The sequence below is a fragment of the Prionailurus viverrinus genome, chromosome E2, assembly GCF_022837055.1.
Source record: "Prionailurus viverrinus isolate Anna chromosome E2, UM_Priviv_1.0, whole genome shotgun sequence".
NCBI lineage: Eukaryota > Metazoa > Chordata > Mammalia > Carnivora > Felidae > Prionailurus > Prionailurus viverrinus.
This window is the reverse complement of record NC_062575.1, coordinates 42569373-42592685: the sequence shown is the minus strand read 5'-3', so window position 1 is coordinate 42592685 and position 23313 is coordinate 42569373. Positions and strand designations below refer to the sequence as shown.

Genomic DNA, 23313 nt, shown 5'->3' with positions numbered 1-23313 from the left:
TGGAGAAGGAAGCAGGTGTAGGGGTCTGTCTCCCCTCCACCGAGCCGCGGACAGCGCTACACTTCGGAGCTGTGGGAGCAGACGCCAGGTGGGTTTTCTGTTTTAGCTTCTTCATTTTCTCAGCTATGGTTTTCAAAATCAGTTAATCAAGTTTCCATATTTTTTCTTCTCCATTAAACAACCAGAATATTGACTATTACGGAAACTGAAGACCCCAAATCTTCATTTACCTAAACTGGCAACCTCTACCTTCTCTAGTGAAAATCATTTTCTCTTCTGAACCCCTAAATCTTATACCCAAGCTTCTTGTTGTAAGTGTTAAGGCTTTTCCAGTCTCATAAAAATAACTTCTAGTGGAACAGTTCTTAAGAACTGGATTCCTTTAAATCTTATCATCATACTAATTTAAGTCCAATGGAGCAAAACTTCAAATTGAAAAGCAGGGTTCTCAGGGTAGGAGTTCTTGTTCATGGACAGAAGCCAAGTGCTCCCACACAGGACCTAACACGTAAATATTAGTGCTCAATAAATATTTGCTGAAGGAATGAGGCAGAAACTGTAACCATAATTCAACCTACCTTTCAAAAAAACATTTTTTTTTACATGTTTATTTATTTTTGAGAGAAACAGTGAATGGGGGATGGGGAGGGGGGGACACAGAATCTGAAGCAGGCTCCAGGCTCTGAACGGTCAGCACAGAGCCCAACGTGGGGCTCAAACTCACTAACTGTGAGATCATGACCTGAGCCCAAGTCGGACACTCAACCAAATGAGCCACCTGGGCGCCCCAAAACCTATTTTTGAAAGCCCAAGAATCCTCGACATGACCGATCCCACGTGGGGGCCACCACCACCAGTGGAGACAGAGGACTATGAAACTGACTTAATAGTGTACAACCAAACCTTGAAAAAGTGGAATAGAATTATAAATATCAGAGACTGTCACATGGAGCAAGGAGAGTTTCAAAACGCCTGTCTCCATCGTGAGTGCTGGGTTATAGTGTAAAGGATTCTCTTATACAAGAAATCTACAACCAAATTCATGACCCAAATAATATGTAAAAAACCAACTCTCCCTAACACAGAGATCCCCCAAAACCTCCATTTATTCGAGGCAAACAATTATTCAAGCCACAAATTAGAATAATATGAATAATTTCAGGGGCCCATTCAAACACAGATTTCTTTAAAGAAAAACACACACTCACCATTGGGTCGACCCACACTGTGTTTCCTAAAGCCAGTATCACTTTTGCATCATGCAATTTCCCAATGATTTTATGATGAATGTACCTAGTGATCTGAAAAAGTAAAAGAGGTAACTTATCTGAAGCTTTAAGAAAATCTCTTATCCCGTTTATGCTGTGTACTTTTGCAAAAACCTGTTCCGTGTATTTCCTTGTGCCTTCCCACCTCCCCGTGAGGGGGGTCACAGAGGCCATGGTGCCCCTCTGTGGACAAGGGTACTGAGCCGTGGGGCTCGGTAAGGACAGTGCACACGGCACTTCTGGACTCCCAAGCTGCATGTTTCCCACTGTGGCCAAGTATCCTCTCTCCTCTGTGAACAAGTCTTCAAAGTATGGATGCCCATTTCTTTGGAAGCTCAATGAGAACGAAGCGCCCTGGAATTGAGGGGCCCCGGGCTTCCGTGTACCCTTTCCCAGGCACGTGGCTGTTTTTCCCTCAGGCAAGCCCACGGCAGACCAGACGTGCCTGAGTACTCTCTCAGGCACATTTTACCTCCGAGAAAGCCCACCCGCCTTGGACAGCCAGGTGAGCCCACGTGGGATCAGTCTTCCGTGCACCTTCACCTTCAGTGCCTCATCCGGTCTGCGAGGTGACATGCTAGCTATTACTCCTGAGGAGCCCAGAGGAAATGTCCCTTCCAGAATCTCTCTCCTTGACCATCGTCCCAACCGCAGGGGAGCTACCCCGCCTGGCCAGAGAATATCCATCACCCGGGCCCCCGGGGGGGCCACCCCCATCTGCCAGGGGCCTTCGCCTGGTGCTTACACTGTTTCTTCTCGAGCTGACAGCCAATCTATTGCATAGCAATGCATATTTTATACCAATTCCAAGACCGTGAGCGCTAATGATGACGACGGTGCCAGGCAGTTCTCTGGGGCTTGGGAGCTGGCTCTGGGACGGCGGCTGTCAGTGCATTCCCACACCAGCAGGGACCCAAGCAACTGCTGCGTTAACTGGCCAGGACCAGGACGCATTCTGCCTACACTCAAATAAACCTCCATTCTGTGTATATTCTCAAAGTCAACAGGACACAAAGAGCCAAAATAACTTACCTTTGGGTTCCATTCAACTTCGTTGTCAGCGGGTTTCACTCTGCAAACAATGAACTCCACCGCCTGCGGGGGCAGAGCGTGGAAATTTTCTGGGAGAGGCAGCAATTGGTGTCTCGTGACGAGTCCAGTCCGGCCTTCGTCTATAAACTTGACGAGGACGCTGTCCGGGCCCCAGCTGTCTGCTTTTTGGCTCATCTCCAACACCTCAACCCTGGAGAACAACACTGGCTTCAGTTTGACACAGAGATCCCAAAGGAACACAATCTTTGCCTCAACCTAGTCATTACATCCAAAACGTATAAAAAGACCCTAACTGCACAGTTTTATTCCAAACTAGAAATAAAAATTAACTGGAGCTGTCACGAGCACTCAGAATGGCTTAATTCAAGTACGTAGAAGAATAAAAACTGGGTAGTACCGTTGAATGGAGTAAATCCCCTTATCTGACAACACAACGAAAATCAACACAGTAAGGTGAACTTTCGAAGGTTCTCATTCTAGGCTCCACCGAGCGGAGACTGGACTGCCAACCACGGGCGTGAGCAGGTCCCTGAGGCAGACTGCCGGTGTCGGAACACCGGCTATGCCATTTACTAAGCTGAGGTCACATAATCTAGGTGACCTCGCCGGGGCTCAACTTGCTCATCTGTAAGATGGGACCCACTTTACAGCTTTACAGGAATGATGTAAGTGTGCCTGTAGGGGGCACAGAGCGACAGCTCAGGAACCGGTGTGTGAGTGATACGCTGTCCTCCACGCTCTGTGCTCAGGAGCCCAGGGCCGGGTAAGTCACAGGCACGGCGCCGTGCCAGGCAGCTGCGGGGGGACGCGATGCTGCCACCACCCTCCCGGCCGGCAGCCAGGCTGCGTACGTGCACACTGGGTCACATGGACACGGGTCAAAACAGGGATTCGAAACCACTGGGACAAATGCTTCCCAACTTTTAGAGACAAAATAAATAGACCTTTACCTGTGAAAAAGTGTTTTTTCTGCTAATCCATATAATCCAAATTTTTCCACCTTTTCAACAGCTGTGTTATTGCTGTTCCCCTTAAAATACTCGTTCATTTCAGCATTAAGGGTTGCATAAAGATCCACGTGCTTATCAACTATACGGCCAAAGTAATGCGTTGCATTCAAAATATAAAAGGGTATTATCTGGGGGAATAAAAAGAAACAGCAAACATATCTAGAGAACAAACTCAATCTAAGCCAAAAAAGGTACCTGCCGAAATCAGCACGTGACCGAAGGGCCCAAAGCAGGCCAGGAGGGACGGAAATGCAAACGAGGAAACAGGCCAACAAACAACAGGAAACCTTAGCGGACTCACAAATAAGTGTGGTTTCACTTTAAACCCTACGGGAAGACTTTGTTAGCCTCGTTACTTTAAAGCTTCATTATAAATTGTAAGTGTTCCTTTGTTTACTTAACTGCACTTTGTTGTTCTTAAATAGCATCCCTGGGTCTGGAGCTCTTTCTGAGCTGTGTTCTTTGTTAGCCTCTTTACTTTAAAGCTTCATTATAAATTGTAAGTGTTCCTTTGTTTACTTAACTGCACTTTGTTGTTCTTAAATAGCATCCCTGGGTCTGGAGCTCTTTCTGAGCTGTGTTCCCGTAACAGGCAGTACCCTATCGAGGGCCTACGGTGTATGAGGCGCCAGGGATACGAGACGAGCCATGTCCTAGAGGGACACCCAGCAACCCACGGGCTGACAGATGTGCCGCAGCCGGCACACGAGCGGAAAGACAGCTCTGCACAGGCAAGTGTATGCAGGGTGGGCAGTGCACGAGAAGCAACGCCGGGGAGCACGTATGTTAGCAAAAGCATGGAGAAGGCGGTCTAGACACGGAGCAAAACGTCCACGTGAAGGTGGGGAGTCACGAGCTACCGGCAGCAGGCACCAGGACAGAACAGTTACCGGCCGAGAAGGTGCTGCTCACTGGGAGGCAGGGGCAGGCGAGGAGGGGCAGGGTCGCCCCTCACGATCAATGTCATGGGGCTGGCAGCCCACGGCCCTCCTCTGTGGCGCCCCCAGGCTCCACTGCTGGACATTCTCCCCCTCTCGTTGCCAACAAGCCCTGTCCTGTGCCACGAACACTTCCATGTTAACTCTGCTGGGGGGATTCGCTGGTTCCTCTCCCCGGAACAATCCTCCCCAGATCTTCTCGTGGCCGGATCCTTCTTCTCATTCGGCTCTCAGTGTAGCTGACCCCTCGGAGTCCCTCCCTGCCCACAGTTTCCACAGGCCCCTTGTCCTCCAGCACGTGTACCCAGCATACCCCCCTGGGACTCTGCTGCATTTCACCTTCTCCACAGCACGTGTCACCTTTCTGACTCACCTGTCCACTGCCGACCCTCCCAACAGGAGGACAGGTAGCATGTCTGTCACGGGTCCTGAGCCAGCCATTCTGCAGCACCGTGGAGGAAGCTGCCTGAATAAACGCTCAGTGCTTACTCAGGCCCACCGCCATGCCAGGCAGGGAGCCCGGCATCCCTTCCTGCATGACAGATGGCCTCTGCCAGGGAAGCCTTCTCCCCCAACATCCAGAGGCCCACTGTATGATGGCAGACAGTGACCACACGGTGGTACGGACAATATGCCCGCTATGACGTTCCGAGAGCTAAGCAGGACATAATATATACACCAACGACAACTCTTTTAAAATATGCACAACGAAGGGCACAAAGAGCGGCTCATTTGGTTAAGCGTCCAACTTTGGCTCAGGCCACGATCTCACGGTTCACGAGTTTGAGCCCCGTATTCAGGCTCTGTGCTGACAGCTCGGAGCCTGGAGCCTGCTTCAGATTCTGTGTCTCCCTCTCTCTCTGCTCCTCCCCTGCTCGTACTCTGTCTCTCTCCAAAATAAATATTTTAAAAAATTAAGAAGAAATAAAGGATGCACAAAGAAAAATGACAAACTAAATGTACTAAGATGCTAATGATGATTGTTTTAAGGTGACAGGAGTAAAGGGGAGAGTTTCTTTTCCCCCATATTTCCCAATTTAGGAGCCTCTGTGTTAAGCCTCACAGACCTCAGCACACACAGTGAACAAAATCCAGGCCCCAGATGTGGCAGTCTGTGGTTATCACCTTTGCATGGCATTAGCACATCTGAAGACACATTAAGTTGGCAGAATAGAGGGGGCAAAAAGAAGCTTGTGGACCAAAGGAGGCCTCCAGAAAGGGTGACCAGTTCATCCTGGTTTGTCTGGGGCTTTCCTGCTTTCAGCACTAAACATCCCATGTGCCCAGAAAATCCCTGGTCCTGGGCACACCGGAAGGGTCCCTTCTAGTCACACCCCTGCCTGTTTTGACTCCACTCTCACCAACAGTCCTGCACATAACTAATTCACTTTGCTACAGTCGCAGGATACAAGGTAAGGACACACCAATCAACCGCATTTCTAAATAATCAGAAAATGAAGTTTAAAGAAAAATAACATTAATGTCCAAAAACATGACCTATGAGGGATAAAGTTAACAGAGTAAGTACAAGATCAGCCTACCGAAAATTCTAACACGTTGCTTAGAGAAATTAAAGATGACCTAGATAAATGGAGTGATAGCTATACCATGTAAATGGACAAGATGACTCAGTATTGTTAAGATACTTATTGTCAATTCTTCCCATATTAATCTATAGACTCAATGCAATGCCCTTTGAAATCCCATCAGGCTTCTAAGTAGAAACTAGCAAGCTGCTTTAAAATTTTTCAATGTCAGAAGGATATTAAAGATGACAGGCAAGTTGGGAAGACCTCCCTACCAGTCTCCAGGATTATTTATAAAGCTACAGTAGTCAAACCAATGTGGCACCTTACAAGGGTACACAAACAGACCAAAGAATAGAAGAAAAAATTCATAATTCACAAATATGGTCTCCTAATTTATGTCAAAGGTACTAGTGTAATTTAAGGGGAAACGAAGGTCTTTATGATAAATGATGCTAGTGCAACCATTTATCTATAAGGGAAAAATTTTCCCCTTATCCATACCCCCCCACACACACACACATTAATTTGAGATGGATCACAGACCTAAATGTAATACCATAAAACTTCTAGAATAAAAAAATAGGGAAAAATATTTGCAATCGTAGGATAGGCAAAAATTTCTTATGGCATGAAAAGCACAAAATGTAAAATTAAAAAGTGAGAAAGAAGACTTCATCAAAATTAAAAACTTCTGCTTTTCAACCGAGGGAAAATATTAGCAATTTATCTGACAAAGGATACCCATAATACATGAAGAACTCTTAAACTCAACAACTCAAATTTAAAAATAGGCAAAAACATGGGCACAAAGTGTGAAAAGAGAGTTCATAAAAGAGATACAAAGGGTCAAATGAGCAGTGAAAAGAGGTCCAAGATTATCACCAGAGAAACGCAAATAAGATTATCTGTGCAAATGCAATGGTGTGGCAAAAATTAAAGACTGAGAACACCATGTATTGAGAATATGCACCTACTGGAACTCTTGTATGCAATGCTGGTGAGAATGTAAAATGGTACCACCACTATAGAAAACGGTTTGGCGAGTTCTTACACACACACAATCATATGAGCCGGCAATTCCACTGTCTCACTCAAAAAAACATGAAGATACAGATCTAAAAAGATTTGTAACACAGAAATTCACAGCAGCCAGAAACTGCAAACAACTCAAATGGCATAAACTTGTGAACAGACAGGCAATCCACGGGAATCCTACTCGATAAGGAAAAAGGTGAATCTCAAAAGCATTACGCTGAATAACAGAGAAAAGACTCAAAAGACTACGTATTCTATGATTCCATTACAAGAAATTCTAGTAAACACAAAGGTCTAGTGACAGAAAGCAAGTCCAGTGGCTGCCAGGAGTTGGGGTTGGGGATGAGGGGCCAGGAGAGACCTTTCTGAGGCAATAATAATGTTCATATCTTGACTGTGGCAGTGGTTACATGATTGTACATATTTCTCAAAACTCAACAAACTATACATTTAAAATAATGATTTTTACTGTATGCACACTGAACTTCAATAGAGCAGATTAAAAGGGAGGATCTGGTTAGAGGGGTTCTGGGAAGGTGACAGTGGTGAAGTGTCATGTGTTTTGACTCTGAATCCCCATGTAAAGACAGAGCAATGAGATGGCAAACCAAATACCGGGGGCATACTTTACAACAAAGCTAATCGACAAAATATCCCCACAGACCCCAAAATAAAAGCAGATGAGGAAGATAACAAAGGAGAAAATCTAAGAGACCTTGGGTTTCATGATGACTCTGTGGATATGCCAAAAGCATGATTCCATGAGAAAAACAAGTGGAAAGTTGGGTCTTCCTTACAATTAAAAACCTCTGCTCTGCAAAAGGCACTCTAAGGAGAACGAAAAGACAAGCCACAAGACTAGGAGAAAATTTTTGCAAACCACGTATCTGATAAAGGACTGGTATCCAAAATCTACAAAGAACTCTTAAAACTCAACAATTAGAAAACAGACAACCCAATTAAAAAATGGGCAAAACACCATGAACAGAGAGCTCACCAAAGAAGACATACGGGTGACAAGTAAGCACACGAAAAGATGCCCAACATCAAACATCATCAGGGAACTGCAAATTGAAACAATCAGGTACCACTACACACCTACTGGCATGGCCAGAATCCGAAACGCTGACAACATCAGCTACTGGAGAGGAGTGAAGCAACAGGACCTCTCATTCTTTGCTGGTAGGAATACAAATGGTGCAGTCACTTCAGATAACAGTGGGGCAGTTTCTTACAGAGAAAAACAGCCTTACTATACAAGCCAACAATCGCATTCCTTGTCATTATCCAAATGAATTGAAGGCTTACGTCTGCACAAAAACCTGCACACAAATATTTACCATAGCTTTATTCATAATTGCCAAAACATGGAAGCAAGTGAGATGTCCTTCAAAAGGTGAATGGATACACTATGGTATACTGAACAATAAAAAGAAATGACCTATTAAGGGATAAAAAGAAGCCAGTTTGAAAAATGAAAAAAGCCAGAAAAGCCTACATAAGGTACAGTTCCAACTGTATGACATTCTAGAAAAGGCAAAAATATGAGACAGTAAAGTATCAGCGACTGCTGAGAGTTTCAGGGAAGAGAGGAAGGGTAGAGCAAGGGGGTCCTGAGCCATTGAAGAGTTCTGTGGCACCAATGTAGAGTCATGTGTCACTCTGCATTTGGTAAAATCCACCGAATGTTCGCTACAGGGAATGAATCCTAATGTAAACTACAGACTTCAGTTAACAACTAAACGTATCAACACTGACTCATCTATTGTCACACATGTGCCACACTAATGCAAGATGTTACTAATAGGGGAAGCTGTTGGGGTGGTATCGGGAACTCTGTATTTTCTGTTCAGTGTTTCTGTAAACTTAAACTGCTCTAAAAAATAAATATCTAGAGGTGCCTGGATGGCTCAGTCGGCTAAGCGTCCAGCTTTGGCTCAGGTCACAATGTCACTGTGAGTTCAAGCCCCACATCGGCCTCTCTGCTGTCAGCACAGAGCCGGCTTCAGATCCTCTGTCTCCCTCTCTATTCCTCCCTGATTCATGAGTGTGCACATACACGTGCTTTCTTTCTTAAAAATAATCCTTTAAAAATACATAAGTAAAGTATCTATTAATTTAAACAACAACAACAACAAAATAAGCAGATGAGCCAAACCCAGCCGCATCACGAAGCCTGCGTGTATCACTGTCTGTGCAGGAAGAAGCACATGCAAGAGCCTAAACACAGGAGTCCACAAGCGGCTACAGGTACTCAGTGAAAACACCGTGGGTGGGGGAGGGGGGCGGGGGCGGGGCGGGGTGGGGGGAGGGCCAGTGAGACGGGAGCAACTGAGCCTGGCAGGTTTTCTTCCATTCCAACAGTGGGTGAAGGCTGGAGCCCCAGGAAGTCTCCAAACTATCCATCCAGAGACAACAGAGATGAAGGGCCAGATGCATGTGGGAGACGGAAATGGAGCCAGGAAATCTGCACAATCTCAGAAACTATGTCCCCACCTATTTTAATTACAAGAAAGAAACGGCAGAAAAGGAAACTTGGAAATTATCAATGTTCCCCTGACTCAGACATTCTAAAATTCAAGGGAAATATATTTTATCTGAAAAGGAGCTGTAGCAAAGTATTAAGACCAAATTCCATATTAAGTTATAACAAAAAAGAGAATAAGGAGAGTAACAGTCCCTACAGATAATGGGGGAGTCACTGGGAAAGATGGATCCACAACCTAGATCAAAACTGTACCCTTCACCTTGAAAACAAGCTACCTTTCCTCTTGTTAATTAAGAAAATAATGGGGCGCCTGGGTGGCGCAGTCGGTTAAGCGTCCGACTTCAGCCAGGTCACGATCTCGCAGTCCGTGAGTTCGAGCCCCGCGTCGGGCTCTGGGCTGATGGCTCAGAGCCTGGAGCCTGCTTCCGATTCTGTGTCTCCCTCTCTCTCTGCCCCTCCCCCGTTCATGCTCTGTCTCTCTCTCTCTCCCAAAAATAAATAAACATTAAAAAAAAAAAAATTTTTTTAAATAAAAAAATTTAAAAAAAAAAGAAAATAATGGGGAGCCGGGCTGGCTCAGTCAGTGGAGCATGCAACTCTTGATCTTGAGATTGTGAGTTCAAGCCCCACAGGTGTGTGTGTATATATATATATATGTGTGTGTATATGTGTGTGTGTGTGTATACGTATATATATATAATCCTCTCGAGAGGGAGAGAGAATATATATATATATATATGCATATATACATACACACACACACACATATATATACACACACACACATATACATATACATAGAGAGAGAGAGACATACGTGATAAACAACATGTATAAAGGAACATAGACCAGAAAAACTTAGAAATGAGGTAACAGAACTAGGGAGACAGAACGGCACAAATGAGCAGAACATAGTTGCTTTAGGGAAAAGGGAAGGTGAAAAGAAGTCCTGAACTCAAGAAGAAAGGAAGAGGGGCGCCTGGGTGGCTTAGTCAGTTAAGTGTCCGACTTCAGCTCAGGTCATGATCTCCCGGTTTGTGGGTTCGAGCCCCACATTGGACTCTGTGCTGACAGCTCGGAGCCTGGAGCCTGCTTTGGATTCTGTGTCTCCCTCTCTCTCTGCCCCTCCCCTGCTTGTGCTCTCTCTCAAAAATGAATAAACATCAAAAAAAAATTAAAAACAAAAAGAAGAAAAGAAGTATTAAAAAGGATTCAGGGGCGCCTGGGTGGCGCAGTCGGTTAAGCGTCCGACTTCAGCCAGGTCACGATCTCACGGTCTGTGAGTTCGAGCCCCGCGTCGGGCTCTGGGCTGATGGCTCAGAGCCTGGAGCCTGTTTCCGATTCTGTGTCTCCCTCTCTCTCTGCCCCTCCCCCATTCATGCTCTGTCTCTCTCTGTCCCAAAAATAAATAAACGTTGGGAAAAAAATAAATAAATAAATAAATAAATAAATAAATAAATAAAAAGGATTCAAAAGAAAGTGACAAACTCTTAAGTCAGCAACTTTATCTACATTTCAGAATTTCCTCAAAGGACCATGGATATCGTGAAGAGACATGAGTTATCACTGCACTATTTTTAATAGTCCCCAATGGAAACAACGTTCTTTCTGAAAGTACAACTAAAAAAAATCCTTTGATTGTTGAGGTTGGTTTATCTATTTTCTCCATGTGATGTTGGTTTTCTAAATAAACTGGGGTCTTGAAATAAGGCATCTCGTAAGGACACATGGCTACTGTCACATTAATGGTGGTACATTAATAGCGTCATAATTATTCTGCTCCTATGAATGGAATACGTTCATTAAAATGGTCATTAATTACTGGACAAAAGGATCTTCAGTAAAACTTACTTTGATGTATCCAAATGTTGGTAGAGTTTGGTTGGATAATTTCCTTGGCATGTCTATTTCTGGATTAATATGGTGTCGATCAGGACAGATCCTTTTGTCTCTGAAAAAAAAAAAGTAACCGGGTTTTAAAAACAAACAAAAAAACAGTAATTTTAATGTATTTTAAAGTATTCTTCAGGAAAATTAATCTGTAATTGAAATCAGAGAACTTTTATCCCAAATACTTTAAAGTTAAGTAACCATTTTAAATACTTTAGACACTAACAACATGCACATTACTGAAAAAGGGTCCTAAAATTTAATTAACACTAAATAAACCTCAAGAGTTACTTCATTATTTCTCTAGACAGTCTGTAAATGAACAAAATGTACTTCCAAAACAAAGACCCTGAAATCAGAAATTCATCCCCACAACCCACAACAAAGGCTACTAATAACCTCTAAACCAGAAGTCACTCTGTAACCCAAACTGAGAAAACAGAGCTTCTGTTTCAAAAGTCAATATTCTGTTTAAAGGCATAATAGAAACTACCACTAATAACCTGTTTAATGTACCATAATTCAAAAAAGTTAATGTCAATAGTTATCTGATAGATACCAGACTCCTCCTACCCAGTCCCAGTGATCACAGATCAAGCACTGGCATCATGTCCGAATCAGGGAGAAGGCTCCCGTGACTGTTAAGATAACCATCCTCTCCAAGTTGATTTACAGTATCAACACACATGCTATCAAAATTCAGACAATGTTTCTGAAGAAACTGACAAGCCTATTCCAAAATGTATGTGGAGATGGAGCGGACTTAAAAGTCAAAACCACCTTGATGAAGAGCAAAGTTGGAGAATTTGCATACCAGCTTCCAAGGCTTGCTAAAGTATAAGCTACAGTACTTAAGAAAGTGTGGTGCCGGTGTAAGAACAAAGAGACCAATGTAACACAGTCCACAAACGGACCACGTATGCTATCATCTGGTTTATGTCAAAGGCACCAACTGAGTGACAACACATTGATGTTTTAAATAAAGGCCACTGGAGCAAATGATTACCCACGTGGAAAAAAGTAACCCTTGCCCCGTACCTCACACTTTAAACAAAAATTCTCACTCTAGGTTATATACCTAAGTGTGAAACCATCCATAAAGCTTCTAGAAGAAAATACAGAAGAATGTCTTCATGACCTAGAGACAGGCAAATATTTCTTACATAAGGACACTAAACAATAGTAACCATGAAATAGTTCATCAAAATTAAAAAGGTCTGCTCACCAAAAGACTTACAATGAAAAGGCGGGCACCTGAGTGGCTCAGTCGGTTAAATATCTGACTCTTGATTTTGGCTGAGCATCATCTCATGGTTAGGGAGTTCAAGCCCCACCTCTGGCTCTTGGGATTCTCTCTGTCCCTTGCTCTCTCTGCCCCTCCCTTGCTCTCATAATTAATTAATTAGTTAATTAATTGAAAGTAGTAAATAAAAAATTAAAAGCACAGTGAAAAGGCAAGCCATGAACTGGGAGAAGATCTCAAGGCATATATCTGACAAAGTAGTTGTATGTCGAATAAATAAACTCCTACAAAGCAGTAAGAAAAAGAATAACACCCAATTTATTATTATTTTTTTTTAATTTTTTTATTTTTCAACGTTTATTTATTTTTGGGACAGAGAGAGACAGAGCATGAACGGGGGAGGGGCAGAGAGAGAGGGAGACACAGAATCGGAAACAGGCTCCAGGCTCCGAGCCATCAGCCCAGAGCCCGCCGCGGGGCTCGAACTCACGGACCGCGAGATCGTGACCTGGCTGAAGTCGGACGCTTAACCGACTGCGCCACCCAGGCGCCCCGTCCAATTTAAAAAATTGGCAAAAGAGGGGCGCTTGGGTGGCTCTAGCTGGCTAAGCCTCGGACTCCTGATTTCGGCTCAGGTCATGATCTCGTGATTTGAGGGATCAAGCCATGGGCTGGGCTCTGCACTGAGTGTGGAGCCTGCTTAGGATTCTCTGTTTCTCCCTCACTCTCTCTGCCCATCTCACCCACCAAATAAATAAACATTTTTTTTAATGGGCAAAAGAACTGAACAGACACTTCACAAGAAAAGGACGGTCAAATGTCCCAGAAGCATATGAAAAGACACTCCACATCATAAATTACTAGGGAAATACAAATGGAAACCACCACCCCCGCCAACACCGTGTTGTCGGTGAGGATATGGAGAAACTCTGCTCTCCCACACACTGCTGACGGGGTCATGAACCCGTCACACACCTTGGGAAGGTTCGACAGGCGCTCACCCCATGACCCAGCAATCCCAAAGTCTACACCCAAGAGAAATGGGTGCGTGTTTCCACAAAGGGACATGTGCAAGAGTGTTCAGGGGAGTTTCATACATAATAGCCAAAAGCTGGAAACAACTGCTCTCCCATCAACAGGAAAATGGATGTATACATTGTGATATATTCATACAATAGAGTATCGAGCCATTAAATCCACAGATAAATAAATCCACCCAATACACACAGGAACAGAGATGAATATTGCAGATAGTAAGCTAAACGTACAGTTCCATTTATATAAAGTTGGGAAACGAGCAAAATTCATCAATGTTGACAGATACTTAGGGGCAGTTACTTCCAGGGGGAGGGCAGATTGGGGAGAACCTCTAGGACTGGGTGGTGGTGTGTACTGTGTGTACATATGTAAAGGTCTTCCAGCAGTAAAAGTATATCACTGTGCACTTTACTGTACATTTCAAGGTTTTAAACAAATGACTGGCTTACTTGCAAAAACCAAAAGACTTAAGATACGGACAAAGAGGCCTTCGGGCTTTCTTATCTTCTTTGGCTTCCAGAACCCCCGCAGTAAACTCATACAGCTCCACGGGAATCTTGGCATTGGCTCGCTCCAGGTAGCGCAGGACCCCGACCGCGTGGCACGCATTTCTCTCCGTCAGCAGCAAGACAGATTTGGTTTTCTTATCTCCCTGTTCTGCAGGAGAACCCTTAAAATCGGGGGCGAATAAAGGAAGCAGGTCGTCCATCCCAGTCTAACTGATAAAACCCCGCGGACTCTGCATTTCTCATTGCACAGAAAATGCCAGGGGAATATTTAGAGATAACGAAAATTAATCAAACCTGTTCGGTTGGACTCTGAAAATGGTCAGACATGCAATACAGACGCCCACCAAAAATCTTTGGTGAGGAAGGGAAGCTGAAGTGAATCACGCACGTGGCATCGGTGATGGTCAAGAGCGGTATGCAGTCGTCAGTTAAGGCTGGAGACAAGGATCCGACAACCACAGATGAGGCGTAGCTCCCTGCACTGACGCTACACAGCAATTCTGTAACCGTACCTCAACACGTGTCTCTACCGCACTTCACTGAGTAGGTGCCAACAAACTCCTTCCCCGACTCCCCCCCAAAATGTCACAGCCCCGCGATCACATTCCAGAGAAAAGTCGTCTCCCTAACTTTAGCTTGGAAAATGCCCCTTTCTATTACAAATCTAGGCTGCCCATCTATTTTTCACTTATCTTACAGTTTGACTTTCAGATTTCTAATGTCATTGTTCACAACCATCTGTGACAGATTTCGTCAGAGGCGTGCATGCGCAGACACGCAGACACACACACACACACACACACACACACACACACACACACACACACACACAAACGAGATGGTGGCCCTCAACCTGCAGCCCCAGGGACAAGGTCTGTGCTAAGGGCTGTTGCCTTCTGCCACGAGTGCTCCGGGGCCCCCACATTCGCCTCAACACCAAAATCTTAATAGAGTTTAACTTTCATTTTGGGATTGACGTTACTAATAAATTCTCAGGAGATCTGCGAAGTGATGAGAAATTTGGAGACGAGATATTCAAATAAGCTGAAGACATGATTCCCATCGGCTCAGCAGCCTTCTCTAAACATAAGTAGAAATTAAAACACTTACCTAACACAACGTGAGAGCCAGAACTTAACTTCTTCTTCCACTGTTCTAAAACACTTTTTAAATTAAAAACCGTTTCTTTATGCATTTTCAAGCAAAATATTGAACTGCTTTCTACTACCTAAAGATGAAACCAAATAAGCCAGTTCACAGTCAGGAACATAAGCTTAAAGTTAACTGTTCCATCAATAATTACCAGTATAAAACATTTAAAATTATCCGTGAGGGTATTATCTCATCGATCCACTAATTGTAAGAACAAGATGATTGTAAGTTTAAATAAATGTATTTCTAAAATTCTACAGTTTGTATCTAAAAGCTTGCTCAACTGAAACGAACATTATTTTGCTAAAACCATTTTCCTTCCTTTTAAGTAATGCGCGCATATATAGATGTGTGTATTTATACACGTGGATATACATGTATACACACACACACACACACACACCAAATTTATGTGCCAACACACATCACATCTTTTCACAAGACCTCCAGTTCATCATTGCTGAAAGGTGGATATACTGATTCTTGTATTTTAATTTGTATTTGGCTTCATTTACACATTTTAGTATTAACTTATGTAGAACTAGATTAGTTAAATCTGTAGACAATTTATTTGGCTTTTCTAGCCATATGATGCGATCTCTTGGTGTTATTGTCTCCGGTTTTTTAAACAGAGGCTACAGAAGACGCTGGCATTTCTTCGTGAATGGGATCCTTTTAACGACAAAGCACAAAACACCCTCCTTGGGGAATGTCTGCTTCCATGGAAAGGATGGTCCCACCTACTTAGCTCCTCCCTCCGGGCCCCCCCAGCACCCCCCAACCCCCGCTGTCCTTTCTCATTGCTGTCTATTCTCTGCAGCACCAGCCACCTCCTCCTCTGACTGATAAACTTGTACAGTTTTATTCCCCTGACAAATATTTAACTACCTGGTAATTCTCTGATGATTTTGAGATTCAATCATGGTTTAAACAAAAAATACAGACATTTTATGTGTGGAAGGCTCACCTTACACACGATTTCTGTTTCAGCTACAGAACCAGTGAAGATCAAGGTCTTTTGTGCTTGACTTGGAATGAAATCTAGAGTCTGGAGTAAAGTAGAGGTTTTTTCACATTCCAGGCAAAGGTGCACTACCTGGTAACGAAAGGCAGAAACAGTGTGGTTTTAAACACATTCCAGGTGCCCCAGCTTCACTTTTCATCGCTAAGTTAGGATTTTAACAGAAAACAACGTATAGAACGACAATATAAATCTAAATACACGATTACAGACTCGTGTAGATGAAAGCTGCAAAATTTTACTTTATTAAGCCACGAAATGGAGGCTACCTGCTTGTGTTCCTCAGCCCTTGACCGCCCCCACCCCATGCCCACGAGCCCGCACCTGCTGGACGCTGCCATAGAGAGCAGCCTCTTCCATGGCCGTGACCACAACGTAGGGGTCATTCATGAACTCTTTCATCAACTGTTCTATATGTCTGCTCCAATGAACTCCAACGGCAACAATCTGATGTGGTGCAGATTCCCTTTCTTCAACGTCAATGTTTTTTTTAAAGTTATCTAATATAGCGAACATCTAAAAAAGTTAGTATAATTAATTTCATTTTTATTTCAAAAGGGAATAATAGTTGGTTGACAGGAACATAAGTGGTAAAGAATTGCACACTTTCTGTTCTCAGAGTGGAGAAGGCCTTTCCAAAGAAAAGAAGAAAACTACAAAGGAGAGAATGTTAAGTATAAACAAAATCAAAACACAAACGGTATCTGGGTGAAATGCGTGTGACATATGCAACCAAGAATTAATATCCTTACATGAAAAGTTCTACGAATGGACTAGAAAAAGGTGATCCTGCCGACAGAAAATAAGCAGAGAAAATGAACAAGCAGTTCACAGAAGAACAGTAGGAGTGGCCGGTATACAAGTCAGCCAGGAAGTACAGATTATGCTCACGAGACACCATATGTAACGAGGAGACTGGAAATGAAAGCCGGACCAAGCCGGCCACAGGGCATGTGGTGTGGTGGCGCATTGTCCATGGGAGCGTAAATCGGTCTCTGCTTTCAGAAAGGCAACTATATGATGCAGTATTCTGGATATTAGTTTTGCAAATAAGAACTGAGGCTTTAGAGGCATTCAGAAACCCTGCACAGGCCATACAGTCAGCAAGTAACAAAGCCCAGACTTGAACCTGGGGGTGTCCTTGCTCCCAAATGAAATGCCTGTGGTCATCGTGTTATGCTGTGCCCAAGAAATGCCTTCTTATAAGAATTCAGAGTCTTTGATCCATTAATCCCCTTCCTAGGAATTTATCCTAAGGGAAACACGCAAGAAAGATGTATGTTTCTTTAGACACACACACACACACACACACACACACACACACACTGCTAAATGTCCAAAAATAACACCATTTAAAAAATTATGTTACATCCACAGGACTCCCTATGTCCAGTGAACAATCGTGCGGTAGAAGAATTACTAATAATACTCATGATGCTGCTTACTGGAAAATGCAAGTTATAAACTAGCCATAAAATAAGGCCTGATGTTGTGAGTTGTAGGTACTGACACAGGAATTACTCCAAAACAGTAAGAGTGATTGCTCTGAGTGTCCGACCACGGATGCTGGGGTTTTTCAAGTACTCTTCTCTGTATCCCAAATTTTCTAAAATAAAACATATTGTTTCCATAATCGCAAAAATATCGGTATTTTAGAAAACCTCTCTGGAAAAGAATATTTGCTCTTCAAAGAGAACTTTAAAATTTGGGAAGACAATTTCAGACAAATTTTCTTTCTTCACAATGATCAAAGTTCTAAAGGGAAAACTTTTTTAGATGAACTGGCTTCCTCGCCACCTAGACGCTTTTCCAGATTCCTAAAAGCAGGTGAGACTTTCATCATATATATATCTATTTCCAAGTGATAATGACGTCTCGATGGACACCATACTTACTTCTTTGTTAGCTTCAAAGAATAATACTTCCACCTCATCCAAAATGAGGTGACAGAGTCTGAGAAATAACAAGCTCTGATACTGGAGAAGTCTCAGGAGGCTGTGCGGTGTCGTCACAATTATATCACCTACGTTTAAGAAAAATTAACACTTCAGATTTTTCACAGGTTTTTCCAACATTTCCTTTGCTAAGATGCCACACGCTTTGTAGAACTGCCGTCTAAGGACGCAAAACCTTGGGTTTTCTTGCTCACGTGGCTGCGGCCCGCCCGTCCAGGCTAACACCTGTCTGTATCTGGTTAAATACCTGGGCACCCACCAGGTTTCGTGCTCCTCGAGGGCAGGGGGGGGGAGTTTAGTCAACATCTAACAGGAGATAGTCGATAAAGAGTTGATAAGCGAATGAAATCGTGTCGTTTTTTCAGTGAAACGGCTGTAAGCCAAGAGCGCCTTCGCCCACCAGGCCCACCCGTAACCCACAGTGCGGTCTGGACCGGTGATGACTGTGGCTGCATCATCACACACGCCTGCCTGGCAGGGCTCCGCTGTGCTCTGCAGGGAAAACCAAACAGCTTGAAGAAGATGCTTACAAGCCCTTGGAAGCTTCATGTTTTTGGCTTCATCTTTGTGGAGTCCGATTGTTAACAGCACTGGGTGAAGAGGCCTGGGGGACATGCCATAGTCCCCCAGTAATTCAAAAGTCAACTGGGCCTTTTTCCACCCAGGGCACACGATGACTGCCAGAGGCTGCGAAGACAAACAAATTCACATAATCTTGGACAAAAGTTAGGAATTGAACAGAGTATATGCACAGCATGCAGAACATCTCTTTCTACAGAGTAAACAATACTTAAATTTTTTTGCTCTCTCCATTGTCACGTAGGTCAGAAAAGATAGGATTAAAACAGATTTAGACACATTGACTCAGATTTTCCTACGGCTTACACTAAGCATGTCACAAGTATTTTGTTTTTTCTTTAAAACACTCTTACAGGGTAGGACCTACTATTACCTCATTTCTCAGATGAGGAGTCTGAGGCACAGAGAGGTAAAGTTAGTTGTCCAAGGCTGCACAGCTAATACGTGGTAGCGATAGGATCTGAACCCAGGCGGTCTGGCCCCAGAGCTCCTGCTCCTAAGTACCAGGGGAAATAACTGCCCCCTGAAGGGGGCCTTGAAAAGGTTAACATCTCTTCCTTAGGAGATTAAGTTTCCTACAGCAGCGTGTGACCCCTGACCTCCACCATCCCATAGTTCTCTCCTGAAGGTGCACCGCCTGCCCAACACCCTCCTGGACATACAGCGTCAATTTGCCGAAGACAAGAACAATTCTCCCCTTTCCTTTACGTAGATCCAGTGGGGGCCAGCTTCCGGGCGGCAGATGTGAAAGCAGGCTGGCCATGGAGACGTGGAGAAAGCAGAAGGAATGAGAGGCAAGACCCGGACATAATTTCTGACCAGCCAGGGTTCTATCCGAGAACAATCAACATCTCGTCCATAGGGGTCAACCACTAACTGAGGGATGTAGATGTTTAAACCAACACATAATAACTTAGTACAGAAAAGGAAATCATTAAAACGACACAACGTGGCAGAATCAGAAAAATGAGCATCTCTTCTAAGCACGACTGGTCCTTTCTTACTGCCAGTTTTCACCATTCTGCTGAGTAACGGAACCATCCATAGCACAGCCTCTGAGACAGGTCTGAGACAGAGGTGCTCTGTGCCAGAGTCCCCCTGACCGCCCAGACCCCGAGAGCAGGTGTCACTACCCCACCGTCCCCTATGCCCACACCCCATTTCTCTCCTTTCCACCACCTGCAGATTCCTGCATACAGGAAAACAAAAGATTACACAACAGTGGGGGGTGTTCGGAAATAATTAAAAGAATATGGGACGAGATGACAGGAAAACCTAAACTCTAATCCCATTTCTTGTCAACTTCTCAGCTGTTCAGCATCTGTACCAGTAACTTTTCATGAGGCTAATTTTCTCATCCATGAAGTGGTGAAAACCATACATGGCCCATCTCACACAGTTAGACAGTTAGACAGTTAGAGGAATTTAATCAGTGAAGTAAGTTTATAAGCTATACATCCATCCCTAAAAGCCAGAAATCTCTTGGCAGCCAATGGCCATCATGGGACTTCAAGGTGAGACTCGCTGTCAGAGTCAATGACTCTGATAAGTTCCTGTCCTCTCATGGAAATCAAATGAGTAATGTAATGCAAACTTAACCAAAGGTTAGGTTAAACCTAAAACCTTAAAAATAAATTTTTAAGCCATTTTACCGTGAAACAAAATCGTCTCCAACTTACTCCGTTTCTGCTCGGCAAAGACTTGTAGCAGCCCCCCGTTTGCAGAATCGTAAGGAGTGGCGGAAGGTACAGCAGAGGGTCATTTCCGCAGTGAGAAATGACCACCACGTCACAGCCCCTCGCTATGGGAGGCCAAGAGTAGGATTCAGTGTGGCTAGGTCCCGGAAACTTGTTTCTTTGGAGAGCCTACAAAACACCAACAACCGAAACCCTACAAATAAAGCACACACCACAAAAACTCCCATCTCTTTGCTCACTTCACCCCCAACAGCCACTATACGTTTGCTCAATCTGGTATTTTCTAACGCCTAACTTGACAAGTCCCCCTGAATCTTTTCTCAGCACCAAACTCCTGCCATGAGACACTTGCTTTCCTGGGCTCCGAATCAAAAGGTTCAAACAGGCATTCCATGGACTGACCAGGTGCTTGGAGCTTGTCAGAGCAAGGACATGGCTTCTCCTCCTCCTCCTAATAATCTTGAGTATACCACCTTCACTTACAAAGTTTGTTTTAAATTTTTTAATGTTTCTGTATTTTTTAGAGAGAGAGCACAAGCGAGGGAGGGGCAGAGAGAGAGAGGGAGACACAGAATCGGAAACAGGCTCCAAGCTCTGAGCTGTCAGCACAGAGCCCGACGCGGGGCTCGAATTCACGGACCACGAGATCATGACCTGAGCCGAAGTCGGACACTTAACAGACTGAGCCACCCAGGCACCCCGTAACATTTTCTTGACTGCCTACAGTTTGTTTCCTTCAGAATTCCTTTTGGTCTTTTCAAAAAAAGCATTTTGTTTTTAGGCGGGAGCTTTCTTCAAATGCCCACGGATCCCGGATGTGTGTTTGCACGGAGTAGGAGCACTAAAAGCTGACTGAAGACACATGGGCCGGGCAGAGCTCGCTCCCAGGAGCATCACAGCCCTGCAGGAAGCCAGGGCAGTAAGAAGGCAGTTTTACTGGAAGAATTCCAAACAGCATCATCTGAAGGGCACTTCTAGATCGTCCAAGCTCCCTGCTGAGTGGCTGCCTGGGGATTCTCAGGAAGTGGAAGAGGGAAGTTCAGTACCCCCCACTTCGCTCCTTCCTCTGCTAGTCAGCCACACTCCGCTGCCCGTTCTCCATCTTCTGGAAGCCTGTGGAAATCCCTAGGCCACTAAAGGCTTCACTCCTATTTTAATTCCTCCTCCTGGTTTTAGCTTTTTTTCTTCTTTTTTTTTTTTTTTTTGAATCCAGAAGAAAATAGATAAACACATAGGATCGATGGCAGGTCTCTACAATAATTCTGAAAAGAACACTTGGAAGTAATCTTGTAACTGCCCTGGCAACTTGCCCTTCTAAGCACCTTCGCAGAGATACATGTGAAAACTTATTTCAGAAAAGCAGTAAGACTTATACAGTGGTTTCTCCACAAAAGAATTCTTCACTTATAAGAAGATAACCTGAACTTCAGAATAACTGAGGGGTGCCTGGGTGGCTCAGTCGGTTGAGTGGCCGACTTCGGCTCAGGTCATGATCTCACAGTTGGTGAGTTTGAGCCCCGTGTCGGGCTCTGTGCTGACAGCTCAGAGCCTGGAGGCTGCTTCAGATTCTGTGTCTCCTTCTCTCTCTGCCCCGCCCCTGCTCGTGCTCTGGCTCTGTCTCTCAAAAATAAATAAATGTAAAAAAAAAAAAAAAAAAAAAAAAAAGAATAAATGAGACATCAGTAATAAAAAAGAAAAGCTGAAGAGAGAATTTCAAAAGCAAAGAAATTATACAAGTGCAGCCTTGGAACTGTTTACTAAAAATCCTCCTGTGTTAGAACAGGTCAGTATTCCTTTGCGAGTGCGGCTTCAGGAGCATTTTTACCTTTTTCAGGTCAGCCGAAAGTGGCGACGTGTCAACCGACAAGCAAGGCTCGATCTTGTTCCGGAGCACAGCAAATGGCTGCGGGGACCCCGACCGAAGCTTCTGCAGCTAAGACAGCAGCCCATTAGATGCCCCACCCCCGGCACACGAGGTCAACCACTTTACGGGAAGGAGGGAGATGCCAGGGTCTGACTGCAATGTCAAAGCCTAGGTACATGTGCTTATCAAAACCCAAGATTAAAATTAAATTAAAATGAAAAAAGGAACAATTCATCTAAAACAGTAACTCACTGGAGAATTTCTAAAGGGATGTTCTCAGGTAGAGTCCCCCAACTAAAGGGGTTTCTCTTCTAGTCTCAAATCCAGATGAGGAAGGAGAGGGATTTAAAGAGTAAACAGTTGGTTTTGATTTTTAATTTTTTTTTAGGGTTGTAATACCTTCTGAAGATCAGAGATTCCATCAGTTCTCAAAGGATCAGGATTTAAAAACTGCAGTAATCTATAAAATAGTTAAAAGGACAATTTGAAGAAAAAAAGTTTTATTTATATTTATATTTCCTCAACTGACTTATTTATATTTATTTATATTTATTATTTCCTCAACTGACTTATAATTTTAAATCTTCCTTGACAGAAGTAAAATGAAATATATAGTTGGCCCCCAAGCAACCTGGGTTTGAACTGTGCACATCCTCTTCTACGTGGACTATTTACAGTACATTAATGAGAATGCATTTTCTCTGATGACTTTAACATTTTCTTTTCTCTAGCTTTACATTACTGTAAGAATACAGTATATAACACAGATAACCTACAAATAAATACGTGTTAACTGGCTGTGTTATTAGTAAGGCTTCTGGTCAACAGTAGGCTATGTGCAGTTGAGTTCGGGGGAGTCAAAAGTTATACACAGACTTTGAACCGTGTGGCTGGTTGACACTCCTAACCCCGTGTCTGTTCAAGGGTCACTTGTATATCCCAAGGCATAGCTGTGAAATTACTGCTTTATCCTGTTTTTCCCTGTTATTGTGATACGAAGGCCACAGAGGTCATGCCGGTACTGTGCTTGCCCCCGAACTCCGA

General features: G+C 43.9%; 1 protein-coding gene across 8 annotated transcripts in view; it reads right to left on the bottom strand.

Annotated features, from left to right (window-relative positions):
* The window catches only part of TDRD12 (tudor domain containing 12), a 73468-nt gene that overhangs the window by 13786 nt on the left and 36369 nt on the right, over positions 1-23313 (bottom strand). For 5 of the 8 annotated variants that reach the window (XM_047835680.1, XM_047835684.1, XM_047835685.1 and 2 more), the window contains 14 exons: positions 22669-22729; positions 22231-22338; positions 20388-20573; positions 18660-18816; positions 18070-18197; positions 16499-16690; positions 16121-16249; positions 15112-15229; positions 14296-14435; positions 13942-14162; positions 11173-11272; positions 3272-3459; positions 2301-2511; positions 1209-1301 (listed from right to left, as the gene is read on the bottom strand). In XM_047835680.1, coding sequence (XP_047691636.1) covers positions 1209-1301; positions 2301-2511; positions 3272-3459; positions 11173-11272; positions 13942-14162; positions 14296-14435; positions 15112-15229; positions 16121-16249; positions 16499-16690; positions 18070-18197; positions 18660-18816; positions 20388-20573; positions 22231-22338; positions 22669-22729 — 2032 coding nt within the window. Of the gene's footprint in view, positions 1-1208; positions 1302-2300; positions 2512-3271; positions 3460-11172; positions 11273-13941; positions 14163-14295; positions 14436-15111; positions 15230-15627; positions 15826-16120; positions 16250-16498; positions 16691-18069; positions 18198-18659; positions 18817-20387; positions 20574-22230; positions 22339-22668; positions 22730-23313 lie in introns of those variants that run through there. The other 3 variants (XM_047835686.1, XM_047835689.1, XM_047835687.1) reach the window with 3 other exon arrangements.